The sequence below is a fragment of the Adiantum capillus-veneris genome, chromosome 22 (genome assembly GCF_014529385.1).
Source record: "Adiantum capillus-veneris isolate H3 chromosome 22, ASM1452938v2, whole genome shotgun sequence".
Taxonomy (NCBI): domain Eukaryota; kingdom Viridiplantae; phylum Streptophyta; class Polypodiopsida; order Polypodiales; family Pteridaceae; genus Adiantum; species Adiantum capillus-veneris.
In genome coordinates, this window is record NC_140952.1 from 110,865,316 (window position 1) to 110,883,307 (window position 17,992).

The following is a 17,992-nucleotide window of genomic DNA, read 5'->3' on the forward strand; positions in this document are numbered from 1 at the left end:
ACTCTGCATCCAGATGCTCTGAGAAGTGAGGCCCTCACCACTAATTTAAAGGTTACAAGGGATGCCCAAAAGTAGAGCCCCAAAAGCTTTTAAAATAAAAAGCATCAGTTCTCTCTCTCTCTCTTAGAGAGTCTTTTCTCTTTTCTTTTTAATAAAAAAAAACAAAATTCATGTTGCTCATCATTTTTTTTTCCTTCGCGATTTTTGGAAATTAGGGTTTCTGGTAAAAATTAGGGTTTGCAAGAATTTTAGGGTTTCTTGCAGAAATTAGGGTTTTTGTTGTCCGCCACATCATCACTTTGTGACATACCCCCCTCTTGAAAGCATTGTAATCGACCGCGATTATGCCTGCAAAACCGACAAAATCCATAAACTGTCTTAGTAGACACTGACTGTTAGTACCTACGTACTAGGAACACACATCTAGCACATGTACAAAAATTGACAGTCACATCACACGACATCACAGGACATCACCAGACATCACAGGACATCACATGACATTCAACATTCATTCGGATCTTAGACCATGATTTATCGGCAATGTAGCTAGCAATCACATCTAGGTCCAATCGGGACCTCATCGATGTCCGATTGACTAACCCCTATTGCAACCATGTCTATTCGAGATCAATCAGACCAAAATGCTGCAGTCATTTCGTCTATCAGTTCCTGCACTCAAAAGAAGCCAAGAACAAATCAGTATCATTATCAGGAATTCCATTTCATAAAGTCATCCAGCAGAATACTATCAGCTCTCAGTATCCCTAAAGCTCAAAGAGACATCAGTGACTTTAGTATCAAAATCAAGGCATCTGTTGACAAGGGAACGGAGTGACTCCCCTCTTGTGCATCCCACTACACCAGATCTCCGGCCAAGCTGAATTCTGGGTTCCGTTTGGAGTAGACTATGCTAAACCAAAACATCGAGGTAAAGTTTCACAATCTGAGGAGTATCTACTAGGTCCTCCTCCTCCATCCACTTCGCATCAAATGCAGGAAAGTTCTTGAACTTAACCAAGAACCGCCTTCGGACTTTACCTTTCTTCGTATCGTTATGTGCCAAAATCTGTTCAGGAACAAGGATCTCCTCGTTATCTTCCACTTCGGGTTGCTCATCAGGCACATCACCCTTAACAGGTTTCAAGAGACTCACATGCAATGTATTGTGAATCCTCTAAGTATCTGGCAGTTTCAATCGGAAGGAGACATCATTTATCTTGTCAGTGATCTGGAAAGGTCCGTAGTATCGCATACTAAGCTTTGGAAAAAGCCTCTCCTTTCCCTTTTTCTTTCATAGGCGTGCCTTCTCAAAAGTAAGTGCACACCCAATCATCCTCCTTCAATTTCAAGTCGCGACGATGGCGATCCGCTGCCTTTTTCTGTCGTTCTTGAGACTCCTGATAAGTCTCGGGAACCTTGGCAAAAGCCGTATCCAAATCTCGCGAATATTCATCCGCTTCAAATATCTAATCTTTCGTGCTCAGGAAGGATGGAACCTTCGCAGCACTTTCAACAATCTCACATGGTGTCTTCCCGTCAAAGAGTGTATCGTGTTATTGTAGGCAAATTCCACCAAAGGTAAGTTCTTTTCCCATTGAGTCTTCTGATTCGAGATACAAGATGCAAGTGGAACGATGACGAGAACTGCAACTCCGTGCCAATGTTCTCCCAAATTGCCTTCCAAAACAAACTCATAAATCTGGGGTCTCTGTCGGAGACAATCGTCTCAGACGTGCCATGTAATCGGAAAATCATCGTGATCATTCTCTGTTCTTGGGAGATCAAAAATGAAATCCATTGCAATACTTTCCCAGGGGTGGGTGGCTATCGGTAAAGGCTGTAACAATCCCTATGCCTTATGCCTGTCAAACTTGACCTTCAGGCATACCAAGCAACTGTGCACAAACTCTTCCACATCCTTTTTGAGTCTCGGCCCAAAGAAGTATCTCTCTACCCCTTTCATGGTGGTAGCAATGCCGCGGTGATCCGTAAAAGGTGGACAGTGGCATTCAGTCGTAACCTTATCCCTCAACGGCTGTGTAACGCACAATATAGTCTTTTTCATCAAGTAGCCTTCCCAAAGGGAGTATCCAGCTACTGTCTCCCCATCCCGTATCCGAGTGAAATTATCTGCAAAATCTGTATCTGTGGCATACTGATCGACCATATCCTCGAAGCTCCTATGATGTATCGCGGAAATAGCCAGAACCAACGGTTTCCGAGACAAAGCATCTGCCACCACATTCGTCTATCCCTGCACATGGACAATATGGAAGTGCAACTGTGACAAGATGTTCGCCCACCGCATGTGCTTTTTCCGAAAGCTTCTTTTGTGACAAGAAGTAGCACAAACTCTGATGGTCTGTAAACACAGTAAAATCCGCTCCGAGTAGGTAATTCCGCCACTGAGTAAGAGCATGGATAACCACCAAAATCTCTTTCCCATAGATCTGTGTTGTCATCTCCGGCCTAGAGAACAAACGGCTCTCCTAAGCTATGACATGGCCTTCTTGCATCAAGACCGCACCCAGACTACGACCACAAGCATCACAATATACTTCAAATGACTTCTGCAAGTCTGGCAAAGTCAAAATAGGTCCCGTAGTCAATTTCTCTTTCAATGTCCGAAAGGCAGTCACCTCTGTGGGTCCCCACGAAAAAGGTACTCTTTATGTGTCAAGGTATGCAAAGGGGAATCAACCTCTGCAAACTTTCGTATGAACCGCCTGTAGTACGAACACAGTCCCAAGAAGCTTCTAACTTCATGGACATTCCTCAAATCGGGCCAATCACGGATAGTCTTTATCTTGGCCGGGTCCATTTGCACTCCTGCTGCTGACACAATGTGTCCCAAAATGTGTATCTCTGGTAGGAAAAATTCACTTTTCTTTGCATTAATCACTAACGTGTGATCTTGTAATGCCTGAAAGACTTGAAGCAGATGATCTCTGTGTTCTGCCTCATTCTTGGAGAAAAACAATGACGTCGTCAAAGAAAGTGCCAACAAATAGCATGTACTCTCGAAAAATCCTGTCCATCATCCGGTTAAATGTCGCAGGAGCATTGGTTAAGCCAAAAGGCATCACCAAAAACTCAAATAACCCAAAAGTCGTCCGAAAAGCTGTCTTGTAGACATCTCCTGGCGCTATCCTGATCTGATGATATCCACTCTTGAAGTCAATCCTGCTAAAGCACGAGGATCCCTGTAACCTGTCAAGTATATCATCGACCCTAGGAATCGGAAATCTGTTCTTGATGGTGATTTTGTTGAGAGCGCTATAATCGATGCACATTCTCCAAGATCCGTCTTTCTTCAAAACCAACAACACTGGAGAGAAATACGGTGACGTACTAGGCTGGACAAGACCCTTTTCCAAGAGGTCTTTCATTGGGTTCATAATCTTTTCATTATGTACTCGTCTCACACGATAAGGTGGCCAATTCGGTGGCGTGCTTCCAGGTATCAGATCAATGGTTTGATCTTTAGGCCCTCTGAAAAGAAATCGGCATGAGTGTCGAGAAAAATCTTGGTGTTCTTTTGATCAGGTCAAAACATATTCAACCTTTATCGAGCGTTCAATTCTCTTCCAAAAGAATGAGTAAGAAACTGAAGTTCATCAAGTACAATCTCTAAGCCCTTCATTTATCAAAGTCGCTTTCTCAACCCAGTAGTCAACCACGGCGTAGTTCTTGTGGTACCAAGGGATCCTGAGTAGAACATCACTCGCGTGCCCTGAACACCCCTGTCATTGCAAACAAAGTTTGCCAATGCTCGGTGTAATGGAAACATCCCATCCGGGTGCCAGTCAAACTACCTCTGTGGCGTCAGTCTGTCAGGCGTAATTCCAAATCGAGCCACCAATTCCAAGTGAAAGAAGTTGGCCTTGACTCCTTCAAAAGAGCTTCCTGATCCTTCACTTTGCCCCAAAAGCGGTTTGTACTTTCATTCATTAGATTCGGTGCAGGTCCCACGCCATGTGGTACCAGTTTTGCTTTTCTATCTGCCTTTTCTGCCACATTCCTCAGCTGCTCTCGAACTCTCAAACCTGTCGTCATCTTTATCATTCTGTTCTTTCTGTGCCTTATTAGGGCACTTCGCAGAGATATGTCCCTGTTCCCCGCATCCAAAGCACTTCCACTTTCTGATGAAGCGATCTCTCTCCTCAGGAGTAAGCTTGGGTCGTGCATCATTTTTCTCTGGGTTGCTCTTTTTCTTTCTACTTTCATTCCCAGAAGACTGTTCGGCTCATTGTGTCATGGCCTCATCTGTGGGGTAGGTCAAACTGCAAGAGTGAATGGCAAAGCCCCGCTTCGCATGACTCATCAAGTCCTAAATAAAAGCTGACTCCTATTCCAAGCAATGATCTCGGTCTCTGTAGGTAGACCCAAGGTAAACCGCTCAATTTGTTCTCTGAACGAGATCTTCTTGAATGAAGAGGCGGGTAGAAAAGAGCTCCAGAATCTTTCACAATAAGCATTGATTGTATCTTTCTTGGTCATCTGAAGATGGTTCCAAGCAGCTCGTATATCTCGTTCATATTCTTGCGTCAACCAAGAAGAAATAAAAAGCTTCTTAAAGTTCAGCCATTTAACTGGCGCAGTCTTGTTTAAAACAAGCGTGGACCACCAAGTACAAGCATTCCCCTTAAGGTAAGAGGTAGCTCTCCGAATCTTGGAGTGCTCTGAATAGCATCCTCCCGCAAAAGCGATGTCAAACTGCTGTATAAAAGACAAAGCCTTTGAAGCATCTGAGTATCCTTAAAAAGTATCAAACTTGATCGAGTTGCCACCTTTCTTAACTCTCCCACTTTCTTGCTTTTATCTTCGAGAAAGTCATACTGGTTGGCTTTGTAAAAATTCTTCTTGTTCGCATAAAACTTTCCATCATCGGAATCTGAGCTGTCTGTAGACGAGTCCTCAATAGAACTCTCAGTCTCTGGGTGAGATGTAGCCTTCTTTGCCTTTTTCTTGCCCTTTTCGAAGCGTTGTTTCTTGCTTCGCTTTTTGCTTTTTGTGTCTTCTTCGCTCGAGTCTGAACAGCTAGAAGAACTGTCAGAAGAAGAAGAAGAACTGGGTAGGTCTTCAAACTTGACGCGCTTCTTCAATTTCTTTGCCTTGTCAAATGTCGACCGAAGACCCAAATATCTCGGGAAGTCAGTGCCTTCCTTCTGCTGTTTGCCGTGATTTTTGCCTTTCTTTTGCACGTCGAAAAGCTGAGCAATCCGTGCATCAACCACATTCTCCAGTTCCTTCTCCGTATATTTCTTGGAGGCAGAAGGTTTCTTGAGAGCGGTTTTCGGGAGTGGTGTTGTGGTTCTCTGCCACTCCATCTGTACCTCTTCCAAAGAGGTTTGGTTCATATATTTTTCCATCTTCGGGTCCTTGGCAAAATTGAGCATTATCTTTGTTGCATCGTCGATCAACTGGCGACGCTCCATCTCTCGCCGCTCCACCTAAGTAGGCCAAGGCAGACCATACTCTCTGTCGGAATCTTCGTTGTGATCCCTGCCCGCATCTCCAGATGCAGGGGGAGTTGACTGATCATTGCCTGAAGCCATAGGTGCCGCGGAAAAAAAAATCGGGGATCGGATTTCCCGTAGAAGAGAAATCAGCCGTGCTCTGATACCACTGTAATAGACTTGGACACTCCAAGTCAAAAATCAATCGCGATAGCACCAAATAACCACTTCAAAACAATTCATAGATCACAATAGATTTGCACTGGCCCGGCGGAGTTCCGTGCCTAGAGATATTGGCCCCAACGACTGGCGCCCCTTTCAGTATTTCTTTTTGTATTAATCAATCATCAAAGTACAGGAGAGTGGCTAGGGTTTCACTCTCAGACTCTGCGTCCAGATGCTCTGAGAAGTGAGGCCCTCACCACTAATTTAAAGGTTACAAGGGATGCCCAAAAGCAGAGCCCCAAAAGCTTTTAAAATAAAAGCATCAGTTCTCTCTCTCTCTTAGAGAGTCTTTTCTCTTTTTTTTAAATTTAAAAAAAAACAAAACAAAATTCACGTCGCTCATCATTTTCAAAAAAATAAAAGTTAAAAAAAAATAGCCTCCGCGATTTTTAGAAATTAGGGTTTCTGGAAAAAATTAGGGTTTTTGTTGTCCGCCATGTCATCACTTTGTGACAGAGCGTGTCAAAACACAAATTTAAAAAGTAAGCAAAATTCAATTACATTGATTAGCAACACACACCACTCAAAACACTAACTACATTCCCCTCAATACAAAATAGTCACTATTAACAAGAATCTCTCCTCAAAATAAAATTTACAAAAATTGAAAATCTTGCAAACAAACCATGCACACATACTTTGTTCCTGCACCACGGGTTGCATCGCTACGTGATCGTTACTGCTTTGATACCATGTTGATATGTGGAGAGAGAGAGAGAGAGAGAGAGAGAGAGAGAGAGAGAGGAGACAAGAGGCACACCATGTATGCTCCCAAAGACTAATTCATATTGAGGACAAGTTACATATATATAGATGAGACCAAGTTAGGTAGAGAGCCATATATAGCTCCAACACTTTGAGCTTTGTCCAACGGCGATAACCTTGGTTTTCAAGGATTTTGAGTAAGAAATGAAAGATCTTGGGATTAGGGTTTTTGCCTTGAGAATACAAAGTCGATTCTTCCTAGTACCATCGAGTCTAATTTAGAATGTATGTGGTAATACGTTTGGTTCAAGTGCTTGTATAAAGACTTCTCCCCAATAATGAAGATACTCGAGGGGGGAGGGGGGGGGGGGGGGGGGGGGGGGGGGGGGGGGTCTACCCATCTTCTGATCCCTAGCATTGTATCGATCTTCTTCCTTTTTTTTCTCTTTCTCCTTATATCAATTTGCTTGAGTATTAAGTGATAAATTCTTTTTGTCCAAGTATATTTGATATTGTTATGCACTCCCCTTTTAGACAACTCTTGTTGAATAGTTTTGATTGATTGAGTTGCATACATAGCCTCTTTATATAGGAGATAAAAAGACACATACGAAGAGGCATGTCTGTTGATGAAGAGACATGACTCTAGACTAAGATTTGTTGTGACTAGTCATTGTAGAGACATGACCGCTAAGAGATGCACCCTCTCAAGGATAGGGGTCTCCAATCTATTCTATATTTGTACATGTAACATGATCAAGTGCAAGAAGGTAACATATGGATAAAGTATACATCATAGTCGTGATATTTCCTTCCATTTAGAGTGAGAGTTTTGGTTAAAGAAATGACTTTTGGTCCTGATAGATTTCTGAGAAAGAATTGAATCTAGAAAATCCTTCAGTCTTTGAATTATCTAGAAGCTTTGTCTTTGACTTTTGTTTCTTGAAAGACCTTTTGTTTTGATTGCTAATCCCATTACATTACATCATTCAAAGGCTTTTTAAAGGATTGTGGCCTAATCAGGTTGACTACAACAAGAGAGTAATCTTCAAAATCTTTAATGTGATGTGAGACTTTTGATTGAAAATATTTCAATAATTGCAAAACATTCGGCGAAGAGGAAATCTTTTGAAGGCATTCTTTGATAAGATGGATTTGGTCTCTTGGGACAGCAATACCTCTATGGTTACCACCACAAATTGTACATAATCCATCCTTGTTTGAAGTCAAAGAAGTAGTTAAAGAAGAGCCTTGTTGGGTATTGAAACGTCAATCTCGAGGAAAATCACATCCTTTATGACGATCAAGTGGAACATTTGAGGGAAATCTTCTTTAAGGTTGTCAATCTTGAGAGTAGAACCTTGAAGTTAAAGAAGGCATTGTTTCTTATTGCCTCAACTGAGACTAATGCTGTTGACTTTTTCTCTAACATTCTTTGCAATTGTGATGTGAAAAAATGAGTGTTGTTTGAAGACCGATCGTTGGGAAGAAAATTCCTTGTAGGACACTGATTATCACCAAGACCTTCCACATACGTGATTGAAGCATCCACGGTGGTAGGATTATACTTGTGAACATTGTTGTTCTATGTTGGCTAAAGCCCATCAATGAAACTATGTAGATTGTAAGAGGGGCTGAGAGTTTCTATTTCTAGGGTTAATTTTTGAAACTTTGTGATATGCAACGAAGGAACTAGCTTGGCTCAGAGGATGGAGAGAGCTTTGGGCATGGAAACCCACATTAGCAGATTTAAATGCCTTACTAATAGCATGTCATAATTTTTTCCAAGGAGGTTTATGTTGCCATCAGTGACCCGTCATTGCCACAAATGAAATATTGTGAACTAGCACGTGCAATCTTTTTGTTCTCCACTAAATCTGTGTTGGACAAGTAGACCTCTAACCATTGGTCTTGTCGCGATGACCATTGTAAGGTACAGGTAGTTTAACATCCAAACCCTTCTTTTGTGTAGCATTTAATATTTTTAAGCTCACAGTTGTCTAATTCAATAGTTGGGTCCAGTTCCTTGTGCTCTTCCACAAAAGCTTCGGAAGAAGATCATGGAGAAGCACCATGAGGAGTCCGAGAAGTAGTATAGTAAGTATGTGAAGAGGTTTGTGTCTGCAACTACTCTAGGTGAGTATTAATTGATGTTGAAAGTGCTACAATTTCCTCCTTGAGAACAACAAGAGCATCCTCCTAGTGGCCATTGCCATCTTGAACGGGTAACTATGGCATAAAATTTACCTCAAGAACGGATTCCAACTTTGGACCTTGTGTGCAAGAGTATTTTTTTGGCAAAACTTCTTCTAGAACTACATCTATGTACAAGAGATACGGGATGGGCACTCACACATGGTCGTCTTCCAGTTCTTGGGTTGTACCGCGTGCAAGAGAAGGGCGGGAGGCGAACGATGGAGATGAAGAGGGGGTGGGCAACATGAGAATTTACACTAAGTTGGCTGAGTGGCATGTTTTTTCTAAATGATGTTGGTGTCTTTTTTTTTGTCAAATGAAAGGTGTCCACACTTGAGTTAATTTTGGGTTAGGCTAGCCAATTTCGGCAGGACACTTAATGTGGATTAAATTGGGCCTTTTTATAAATAGCTCGTGTTGTTGCCTGGTCATGTAAAAAAATAGCGGCATATTACATGGAATATCAGTCAATGTGAAGGTTTTCAACAATGTACGATTGTGAAGACGCACACCCTTTTGACACTAGCAAGGAGGATAGGAAGCATTAACCGCGAAGAAAGACTTTAAAGAGCAAGAAGAACAAGAACAAAAAGAAAGCTAAGAATAGAACATCACAAAAGGAATCTTGAAAGCATCAAAAGCATTTTGATAGTTTCAATGAGGACATATGATCATTTGATTCTTCTTACTTAGATTCAAGTCAAATTGTCAATATATGGGAAGAAGAGAAGACACTCATACCATTTAAGCTAGTATGACCATGTCAAGAAAAGGGGCAAGAAGACCAAGGATTTCAAGGAGGTTGCTTCGAACAACAATGCAACATCATCTTTTTGTGAGGTTGTTTCTTAGAACGCTCCAAAGTACAAAGAGTGTTGTCGTATTTGAAAGGGAACATGCCTAGACATGGTGGTCTACCATACTGTTGCACAAGGAAGCACCTACAAAATGGTTCAAATTCAAACACCTCTTCACCTCCTCATCATGGCTTACATAATAATACAAAGAGTATGTCATCGTGTCTTGGAATCATGTGAAGGTGACCAAAGCAGACACGTTGGACAACTATTGCTAGACATTTAAGGATGCTTTTCTACCAGCCTCTTCTTTCAAGAAAATCCCAAAGTTGAGCGGTTTTGTTGCAGTCTACCCAAAGAGATACAACCAATTTCCCTACATAGGAAATTTGTCTCTATTCATATATTTATCAGTCATGCAAAATCGGGGTTTGGTATGCATTCCAACACACTGACGTACACTTTGGACAAGCTAGTGTCTAAGAAAACAGGGCAAGATTTGTTCAACGGTAACAAGAAGAAGGGTAGGCAGCAAAATAAGGAATCATATAGCATGTCAAAAGAGCAGTGTGTTGAGTATTATAAAGAGGACAAGTATTATGGTTGTGGGGAACAAGGGCACATTCTTCGGAAGCACCAAAGGAGTAGGTTGAGGACAAACTAGAGACATTCATAGCGGTAGGATTGTGAGGGCCCTAGACCAAATAGACAAGAGTGCAAAACTCTACAGAGAATGGGGAAAAGTACATGATCAAGAAGTCCTTATAATCTTTGATGGAGGAGCCAAGGCCAACTTCATCTTGATTGAATTGGTGGCTCGATCTAGAATCATGCCTAAAGAAATGGGAACCGATAAAGACAGTTCTAGCAGCATTAGGAAAAGATGGTGCCATTATACCTATCATAGGAAAATTTTGGGTGCATTGTCACAGGTATTTAGGGCACAAGGCCCTTTACATCATCCCTTGAGATGGGTGTGAAGTATTTTTTGGGATCCCTTGACACCACAAGAATGATGTTGTGGTCAATTGTTGGGCGAGAAAGGCCACTTTGAAGAACGCGAAAGGCAAAGAAAATACTCTTAATGTAAAATTAAATGGCGAGTGTGTCCCACTTGTATTGGCTTTGGCCATTTCAAAATCAATGAAATCCAGTCTCTTTGTTTACTCAATCTACTTGAACAAACTTAATGAAAATAAGAACTCAAATCTGTCCGACTTGGGAAAAGAACGAAAGAAATTTTTGCAAGCTGAAGCTGACCATTTCTCTGAGGATTTTCTTGGAGAGCTTCTTGAAGATCATACGATTTATTTGATACCTAGAAATTTCCCACAAAACGAGCCACCTTCTAAAGTATGTAGAACCCAGAATGAGGAAATCATGAACCAAGTGAAAGAACTTCTAGAAAAGAATCCTAATCTAGCCTAGTATATCACCTTATTCTTCACCAATGCTACTAGTGTTAAAGAAAAATGGATCTTGGAGAATGTGAATTGAGTACAAAGATCTCAAAAAAATCACCATCAAGAACAAGATCAAGAGCAAAATATTGTCAGCTTGTTGGTATCTCTAAAATCTCAACAAGAAATTAGTTACTTTATTCAATCTAGGCAATCTATAAAAAGGAGTGGCTCTCCACTTGTGTACGCCACACCGCACCAGATTCAAAAATCTGGTTCCTTTTTTAACATTTGGCAAAAATAGTGGTAATAACTCAAAAGAATCAAGGTACAACTACAAACTAAAAAGAATTTGTAAAATTCTCTTCCCTCCAACCACTTCGCATAGAGAACCAAAAAGGGCCATTGACAAAATCATCCAGTGGACCTAGCTTACCTTTCTGTTCTTTACTTGTGTCATGTGACTTGTGGGTACTAGGTAGCCCCGTTGGTCTCTTATGTCCACTTGCACCTCAATTTGAATTGTGTGAATTCTTTGATGAACCATTAGCTGATTCCCTTACTTCTCTCGAATCCTCACATACACTATTAGTTGATTCCCTTACTTCTTTAGAATCCTCCCATAAACTATCATTGGGTTCCTTTGGTTCTTTCTTTTCCTTGGAAGACTCTCCCTCCATTGAGCCACATTGGCTTGTGTGTAGGATAGGTTCGTTAACCGGAATTCATATCAAAACCTTGCTTGGAATGTCCCATAAGCCTCTAAATAGAGTGAGACTTTTGTTATAGACTATACCGTCATATCCCTTTTGGAAATCCATAGCAAAAACTCTCTATTTGGTCCTTTAGAGTGATCCTTTGAAATGAGGACACTAGCAAATAGGTACCCCCAAAAAATTTGACAATAATTATCCAAAGTGTCTTTATTATTCATTCTCACATGATGCCAAGACACGATGATATCTTCTTCATATTCTTAATTATCAAGGAAAAAGTGGAAATTCTCTTGAATTTTACCCACTTCTTAGGTGCTTCTTTGTGCAACAACAAAGTAGACCACCATGTTTGTGAGTTTCCGTAAGATACCACCCTTTGTACCTTGGAGTGTTCCAAGAGTGGTGGAACATGGATCGTGATCCATGTCCCCTCACCTCTAAACCGAGATACTTTTGGTGCAAAAGAGCCCCCTTAAAAACGCTATAATGATTGCCCTAATTATAGTTTCAAAAATTTTCTAGACATGGATCGCGATCCATGTACCCCAACTTGCCAAACATTGGAAAAAAGTGTATACACAATTGGATCTAGCCTTGGAAAATGTGCCCTGCAAAATTTGGAAAAATGGACCTATGAACACCCAAAAACCATAGGGAAACAAAAAATTAGTCTTTGCAAATGGTCATTTTGACCCATGGAGTCTAAACTTGATCTGAACACAAGAATTTGTTGACCTATAGCCTTGGGGAACATGCATAGGTCCATCCCTTAAAGTTTGGCCAAAATTGGTCACCAAACATGGATTGCGATCCATGTACCCTCAGATAGAATTGCTAGAAAATGAGTGCAAAGTGATGGTACAAGTCAACTATAAAGGAACATCTAAATTTTTCAGTGTTTGGATGTATAAAGTGGTATATGTGGCAAAGTTAAGCAATTTTAGAGTGCAAGTGCCAAAGTCTGTGAATTTGGTCAAGGCAATGTATTAAAGAAGTTGGTATTCTTAGTGTATAAAAAATAGTGCAAAAAATGCTTGGCAAATGGGCCAAACTTTCCAAAAGGCCTGAGATGGTCAAACAAGCCCCAAAGATTGTGAAAATGGACAGATAGATGTAATTGGGACTGGACTTCAACTCTCAATCATCAGATTTGTGAAATATCAAATAGTACAATCAAAGAGACATATCAAGTATGGGATCAAAAATCCAATATGACAGAGTCGGACCAAACTGGGCCATAAACTAGGAAATTGGTAAACTTAGGAAAAACTTGTCCAAATCTCAAAAGATTTCACCAGTGTACTAGGATAGGCTATAGTATGTGTACAAAGTTTCACCCCAAAAGGCTTCCAAATATGGATTATGATCCATGTATCTTTTCCATTTTCTAGACCAAAATCTCATCATCAAGTCCTAATTGCCAAATAAAGCCTAACCATATAGTATCAAGTCATTTGGATTCCAAAACCATAACCAAAGTTCCAAAATCCTCTAACTCTACATTTTTTTTTCAAGAATTGGCATAAATATGAAACTAGAGATCCAAATCCGAAAAGTTCTGGACCATAGTATCTGCATATCATTCTCTATCATATGGTTTAAAATGTGTTCACAACATGGATCACGATCCATGTACCTCTGTCACAAATTTGACCTGAAACCATATGACCTGGGAGCCTATAGCTATCATAGATGCACTCGTTAAGTTTGGTAAAATTTGGACTTGTTTAGATCAAGTTATACTCATTTTTTATTTTATGGTCAAGTTTGTGTTTTTTCGACTTTCTCCACAACTTTTTGACAAATTTCAGGAGCTAATCAATTGGTTTTGATACTATGATGCCTCAAAGAAGAGCTTAGAAATAGTGGGAAGAAGCTCCCCATGAAGTCATTGACATATCCTCAAACGAGAAAGCACACGTATCTAAATAGGATCTAGCAAATATACCAATAAATGTAGTTTTAGGCAAGTCCCAAGCTGTAGATGGCACAAAAGTGAAAACTACCATCTTTACAAGGGATTTGTGGACCTTACACTAACAAAGAGAGGTGCTTAAAGGCTCTAGATGTCTGCAACTCGATACATTTTTTTGACTTTGCCATTGGGTACCGACTTCTAGAGAACCCATGAGCTCATGAGCACCATATAATACAATGGTGAAGCAACATTGATTGACAAAGATGATTCGATAGTCAAAGTTCAAATCACTGATGATTTGATCAATCAAGCACTATACATACCAGCTAGAAACCATCATCTTCTAAGGTGAGGGCCATGTCGGGGACCACCGACTATACCATCTCCAAATGAATACACCGTGATTTCCAACATCCCTCCCGCTTGAGACTGACATCAAGACATGATTCCTCCTACTCTTCGATGCCAACTCAAGGGATTGATAACATTCACTTTCTCTCATATGGATCCTTTAACCCGAAGCACCTTTGCTTACTGGTCCCACTTTCCAATCAAATTCATCGGACTAATTTTGAACTCAACCTTCCAAGGTCAATCGGTGGGAGTTCTCTTATTCACCCTTGGTTCAAGGTCATTGATGCTTTTTTCCCGGTTATGACAGAGCACATCCATCAATGCGTTCACCTAAGGTGAGTGTATTATAATCTATGCAAATCCCTCAATCGCAAGTTTCTCTCATGCACCGTAGATTGGAAACCCTTTTCCCCGCTCAAGACTTAATTGCTAAGATAACATAAAATTGGGTTCAACTTTCCAGCCAACAAATTAACCCTCTGAAATCCGCCCACCCACCGAACCGTTTGATAAATACACCTTCCCAAGGTAATACTATGATACTAGAAAACAACATTCCAATCATGTCAAACTGGGAATATATTTCAAGCATTTGAAAGGAGCATGCAAACTGTTGCATACCCTTGCAAATGTGCATTTATCAAGTCATTCCCACCTTTCTCCTTTATGGAATATTTTTACTTCTTTTTTTATGTAATATTAGTAAAATTATCTAGTTATCTTTCAAGCAATCACATATACTCCTCTAGGCATATCCCTATCCTCATCCAAGGACTCGGGTATCCTGTCTCCTGTGCCACGTGTGGAGATGGCGCCTTTACACAGATTCTAATTCTTATCTTTCTTTATCTTGTGTGGAAAAGGCTTCAAGATAATCTATTTTAGGTTTCTTTTCAATCAATAAAGCAAAGGTCCGGCTGATGAGAACAATTGCGGAATAGCCCCTTTGGGTTCCTAGCCCTTTCAAGGTTCTTTTTTATCAAATAATTTGAAGAGTTCCTTAATTAAATCACATCCTCCTCCCTTATCACAATCCCTCCATGGATCCTTTTTCCTTCCTTCTTTTTTTGTTGGCATCAGGCCTACACGGACTAGGCCGATTTCTAGACGCATTTGTGGGTCCATTTCTAGGGCAATGAATGAACCCGAGCTTAAAACATAGACCAACGGTTATCAGTCCTAACCAAAAATGACCATCCCCCGTTGTATCCCATAGGTAAACACCTGCATTGGTCTTTTTACAAACACAAAGACAAATTCACATATAAATCTCTATATTATGCTAGAGCTATCCACGTCAATCTTCTTGGTAAATTTTTTAATCCTAGTTTAAATTTAGATTAAGCTCCTTGAGTTAATCCCTTGATTCCTATTTCCTTTTAATTTTTCTACTCAAACAAGACTTTAGAAATCAACGAATCTCTTGGAAATTTAAGGTTTTGTCTCGACGTAAGTTTCGAGTTAACCCCCACTTTAATGATGAATCCCCTTTTGGTCCCTTTTCATCATTTGCCATCCATGGGACATCTCCATGGAAGCAAACGCAGTTTTATGTTCCAGCAACATGGTCATGATATCCGTGAAGCTATCCCCTTACTCCCCCCTTCAAATTTGCAAAACAAACTTGAAAGTAAACACACTTGAAATGAACAATGCAATGCTTTCTGTATTGAGTTTTCTTTGGTGTGTCTATGCGTGGTACACACACAACTTTGGAATGCACCAACTTGCAATCTTGAGACAATTAATCAGAACTTCCTTTGAGTGCTTATGCAAGAGTGAAACCCTTCTATGCATGGTAGTGTAAAAGAAGTTGCAAAGTTCGTAAGATTGGGCATGCGGATGTAATACTGTATGAATGATTAAAAAATTATCCTTTAAGAAGAGATTTTTCTACTATGGAGAGGATTAATTATATGTTACCAGAAGAGACTTATGGTTTCGAAACTTTCCATTTGGTAAAAGAAAAAGGAGGTAATGACTTTACAGAAAAAATCCTCTTTTTCAATTAACCTCTTTTAGTTATGCTAAATTAACCTTCAAAACCTCAACTTCTCCTTGAAAAAATTAAGTATTAACTGAATTTGCATCACTAAACAAAACCTTGTACATATACAACCAACCAAGAAGTTATGTTTTCCTCCTAAGCAAAAAGGATTGCTTAAGAAAATTAGAGAGCTTAAGCGTGAATTTAAGTAAGCATGAAAGTAAATCTCTTTCAAGAATGAAAAATAACAAGATAACCTTACCTTAGTGTGTATATGGTAGGGTCTTCTCCTTGCTTTGGAAGAGCAACGACGAAGTGTATTGACATAACCGGTTCTTTTCCGCTTCTCTTTGCTTAAAAACCACCAATTTGGCTACGGGAATAAAGAGAGGTTAAGAAAATTCAAGCTATGGAAAGCTTGTAGGTTAGGAGAGAGAAACTGAAGAGTGTAATGGTAAATTGGATTATGGTTATGGCTTCTCTTGAGGAGAGAGAGGTGTGTAGGGGTGTGTGTGAAGGAGGATTATCTTTGGCTTTCATAGCTCACCTATCAAGCTTGCATTGTCAAAATGTGTAGAAAAGTGTTTAATGAGTCGGAAAGGCCTCCTTTTAAGCTTAATTTGATAAACCCTTAACTTGTCTTGATAAGTTACTTTTTCATATCTTGATATCCTTTCTTTCTTTTCAAAGCTTTTCCAACAAGCCACTTATGCAACAAGCTACTTTTCAACAAGTGGCTTATGCAAGAAGCTACTTTTCCAACAAGTGGCTTATGCAATAAGTTACTTTTTCACCTTACCCTTATTCTTTCTTTGTTTTCTTATGCAAATTTTTTTTGAGGTAAAACTAATATCCATTGCATTGGTTATATCCACGTTCCCATGGTGAAAATCAAAAGGGTCTCGTGGGTAGCTAGGGTACTTGACTATAGAACAAATTTACTCGATCGTATTCGAAAAGTCGACGGCGTAGATATTTCATCAAGAGTAAGGGCTAAGAGGAGGACCTTAGAAACTCCCCAACTTCATTCTCAAGTTACACTTTCAACTTCTGGTTAATGCTAATTTAGCCTTCGTTGGTTGGCTCGCCTATATAGAGTGCAATATATTTTCATTTCTTACAGCATTATTCCCTTTGTCTTTCACTTTTATTTCCACCCCTTGTCAAAATTTCTTAGGTTTGTCTCTTTGCTCCTTATCTTACTTTATGGATCGGTGGCAAGAGCTAGTTTTATCTGTGGCCATTTCTCATTTGCAGCAAACAAGTAAATCCGTGAGGAGATATTTTGTGGAGCAATATGGGAGCATGCTATTTCCTCACTTGGGAACTTCTGTAGCTCAAACCCAATGGTGGACATTTCAAAGTATAACAAGGGTGACCTTTAGGGTTGGGATCACTTTTGTAATAATGTCGGTTTGGCTATGGTTACTGAAGCTATGGATTTGGGTCCTCGATATTACTGCATGATGAGGTCGATGCATTGAGGTTTTTTAGAAAGATTCTTTTTCCTTGCTCAATTCCTTTCTCATCAAAAGATATATCTTTACCCTCACTTTGGTTTACCACTTAGAGGGCCCTTTAACTTCACATCTCATACTACAGAGGTCAATGAAACAATTTCACAATGAATCCTTCCTATTAATGAGAAGCCTAATATGTGCCCTACTTGTCATAGTTGCTTTTGTCATCATGTAATGGATGGACTTATTAACCTCTAGAAAATGTATCTTCGTTGTATCCCTTAACATGTTCATCATGTTCTAAGATATTGGTGTCTGTCTTAAGTCCTTCTTTCTTTGATTTTTCTTGATGGATATAATGGAATTGGTTCTGAGTTCTTATATCTTGTATTTGATAGAAGTCCTTGAGCAAACAAAGCTAAATCCATTTATTGATTTTGTAATTCCATACAGAGATCCAAGTCACAAGATGATAAAGGACAATGCTAATCTTGTTATTATTTAGCAAAAGGCTATATTACAAAATTTGAGTAAGATAGAACTTGGATTGGTAGTTACATGGGCTAACACGGTTTAGTTTGAGTACAAAAAAGAGGAGAATCCTAATAAAAAAAGATGAGGAAACTGAGAAGTAAGGCATTCCCAATCTTCCCAAGAGGCATCTTCAATGGGATAGCCCTTCCATTGGACCAAAACCTCCCGAATTGTTTGGTGTCGTAGCTTTCGCTCCTTCATGTCTAAAATTTTCTCTGGCTCCATCTGGAATTCTTCT

At 39.9% G+C, this 17,992-nt stretch overlaps 1 protein-coding gene across 1 annotated transcript in view; it reads right to left on the reverse strand.

The window, feature by feature from the left end:
- Positions 1–210: 210 nt before the first annotated feature.
- LOC147430014 (uncharacterized) overlaps positions 211–17,992 on the reverse strand; it is a 104,572-nt gene continuing 86,790 nt past the window's right edge. Inside the window, exon 3 of the mRNA XM_086496208.1 lies at positions 211–348. Coding sequence (XP_086352334.1) covers positions 249–348 — 100 coding nt within the window. The 3' untranslated portion in view covers positions 211–248. The remainder of the gene's footprint in view (positions 349–17,992) is intronic.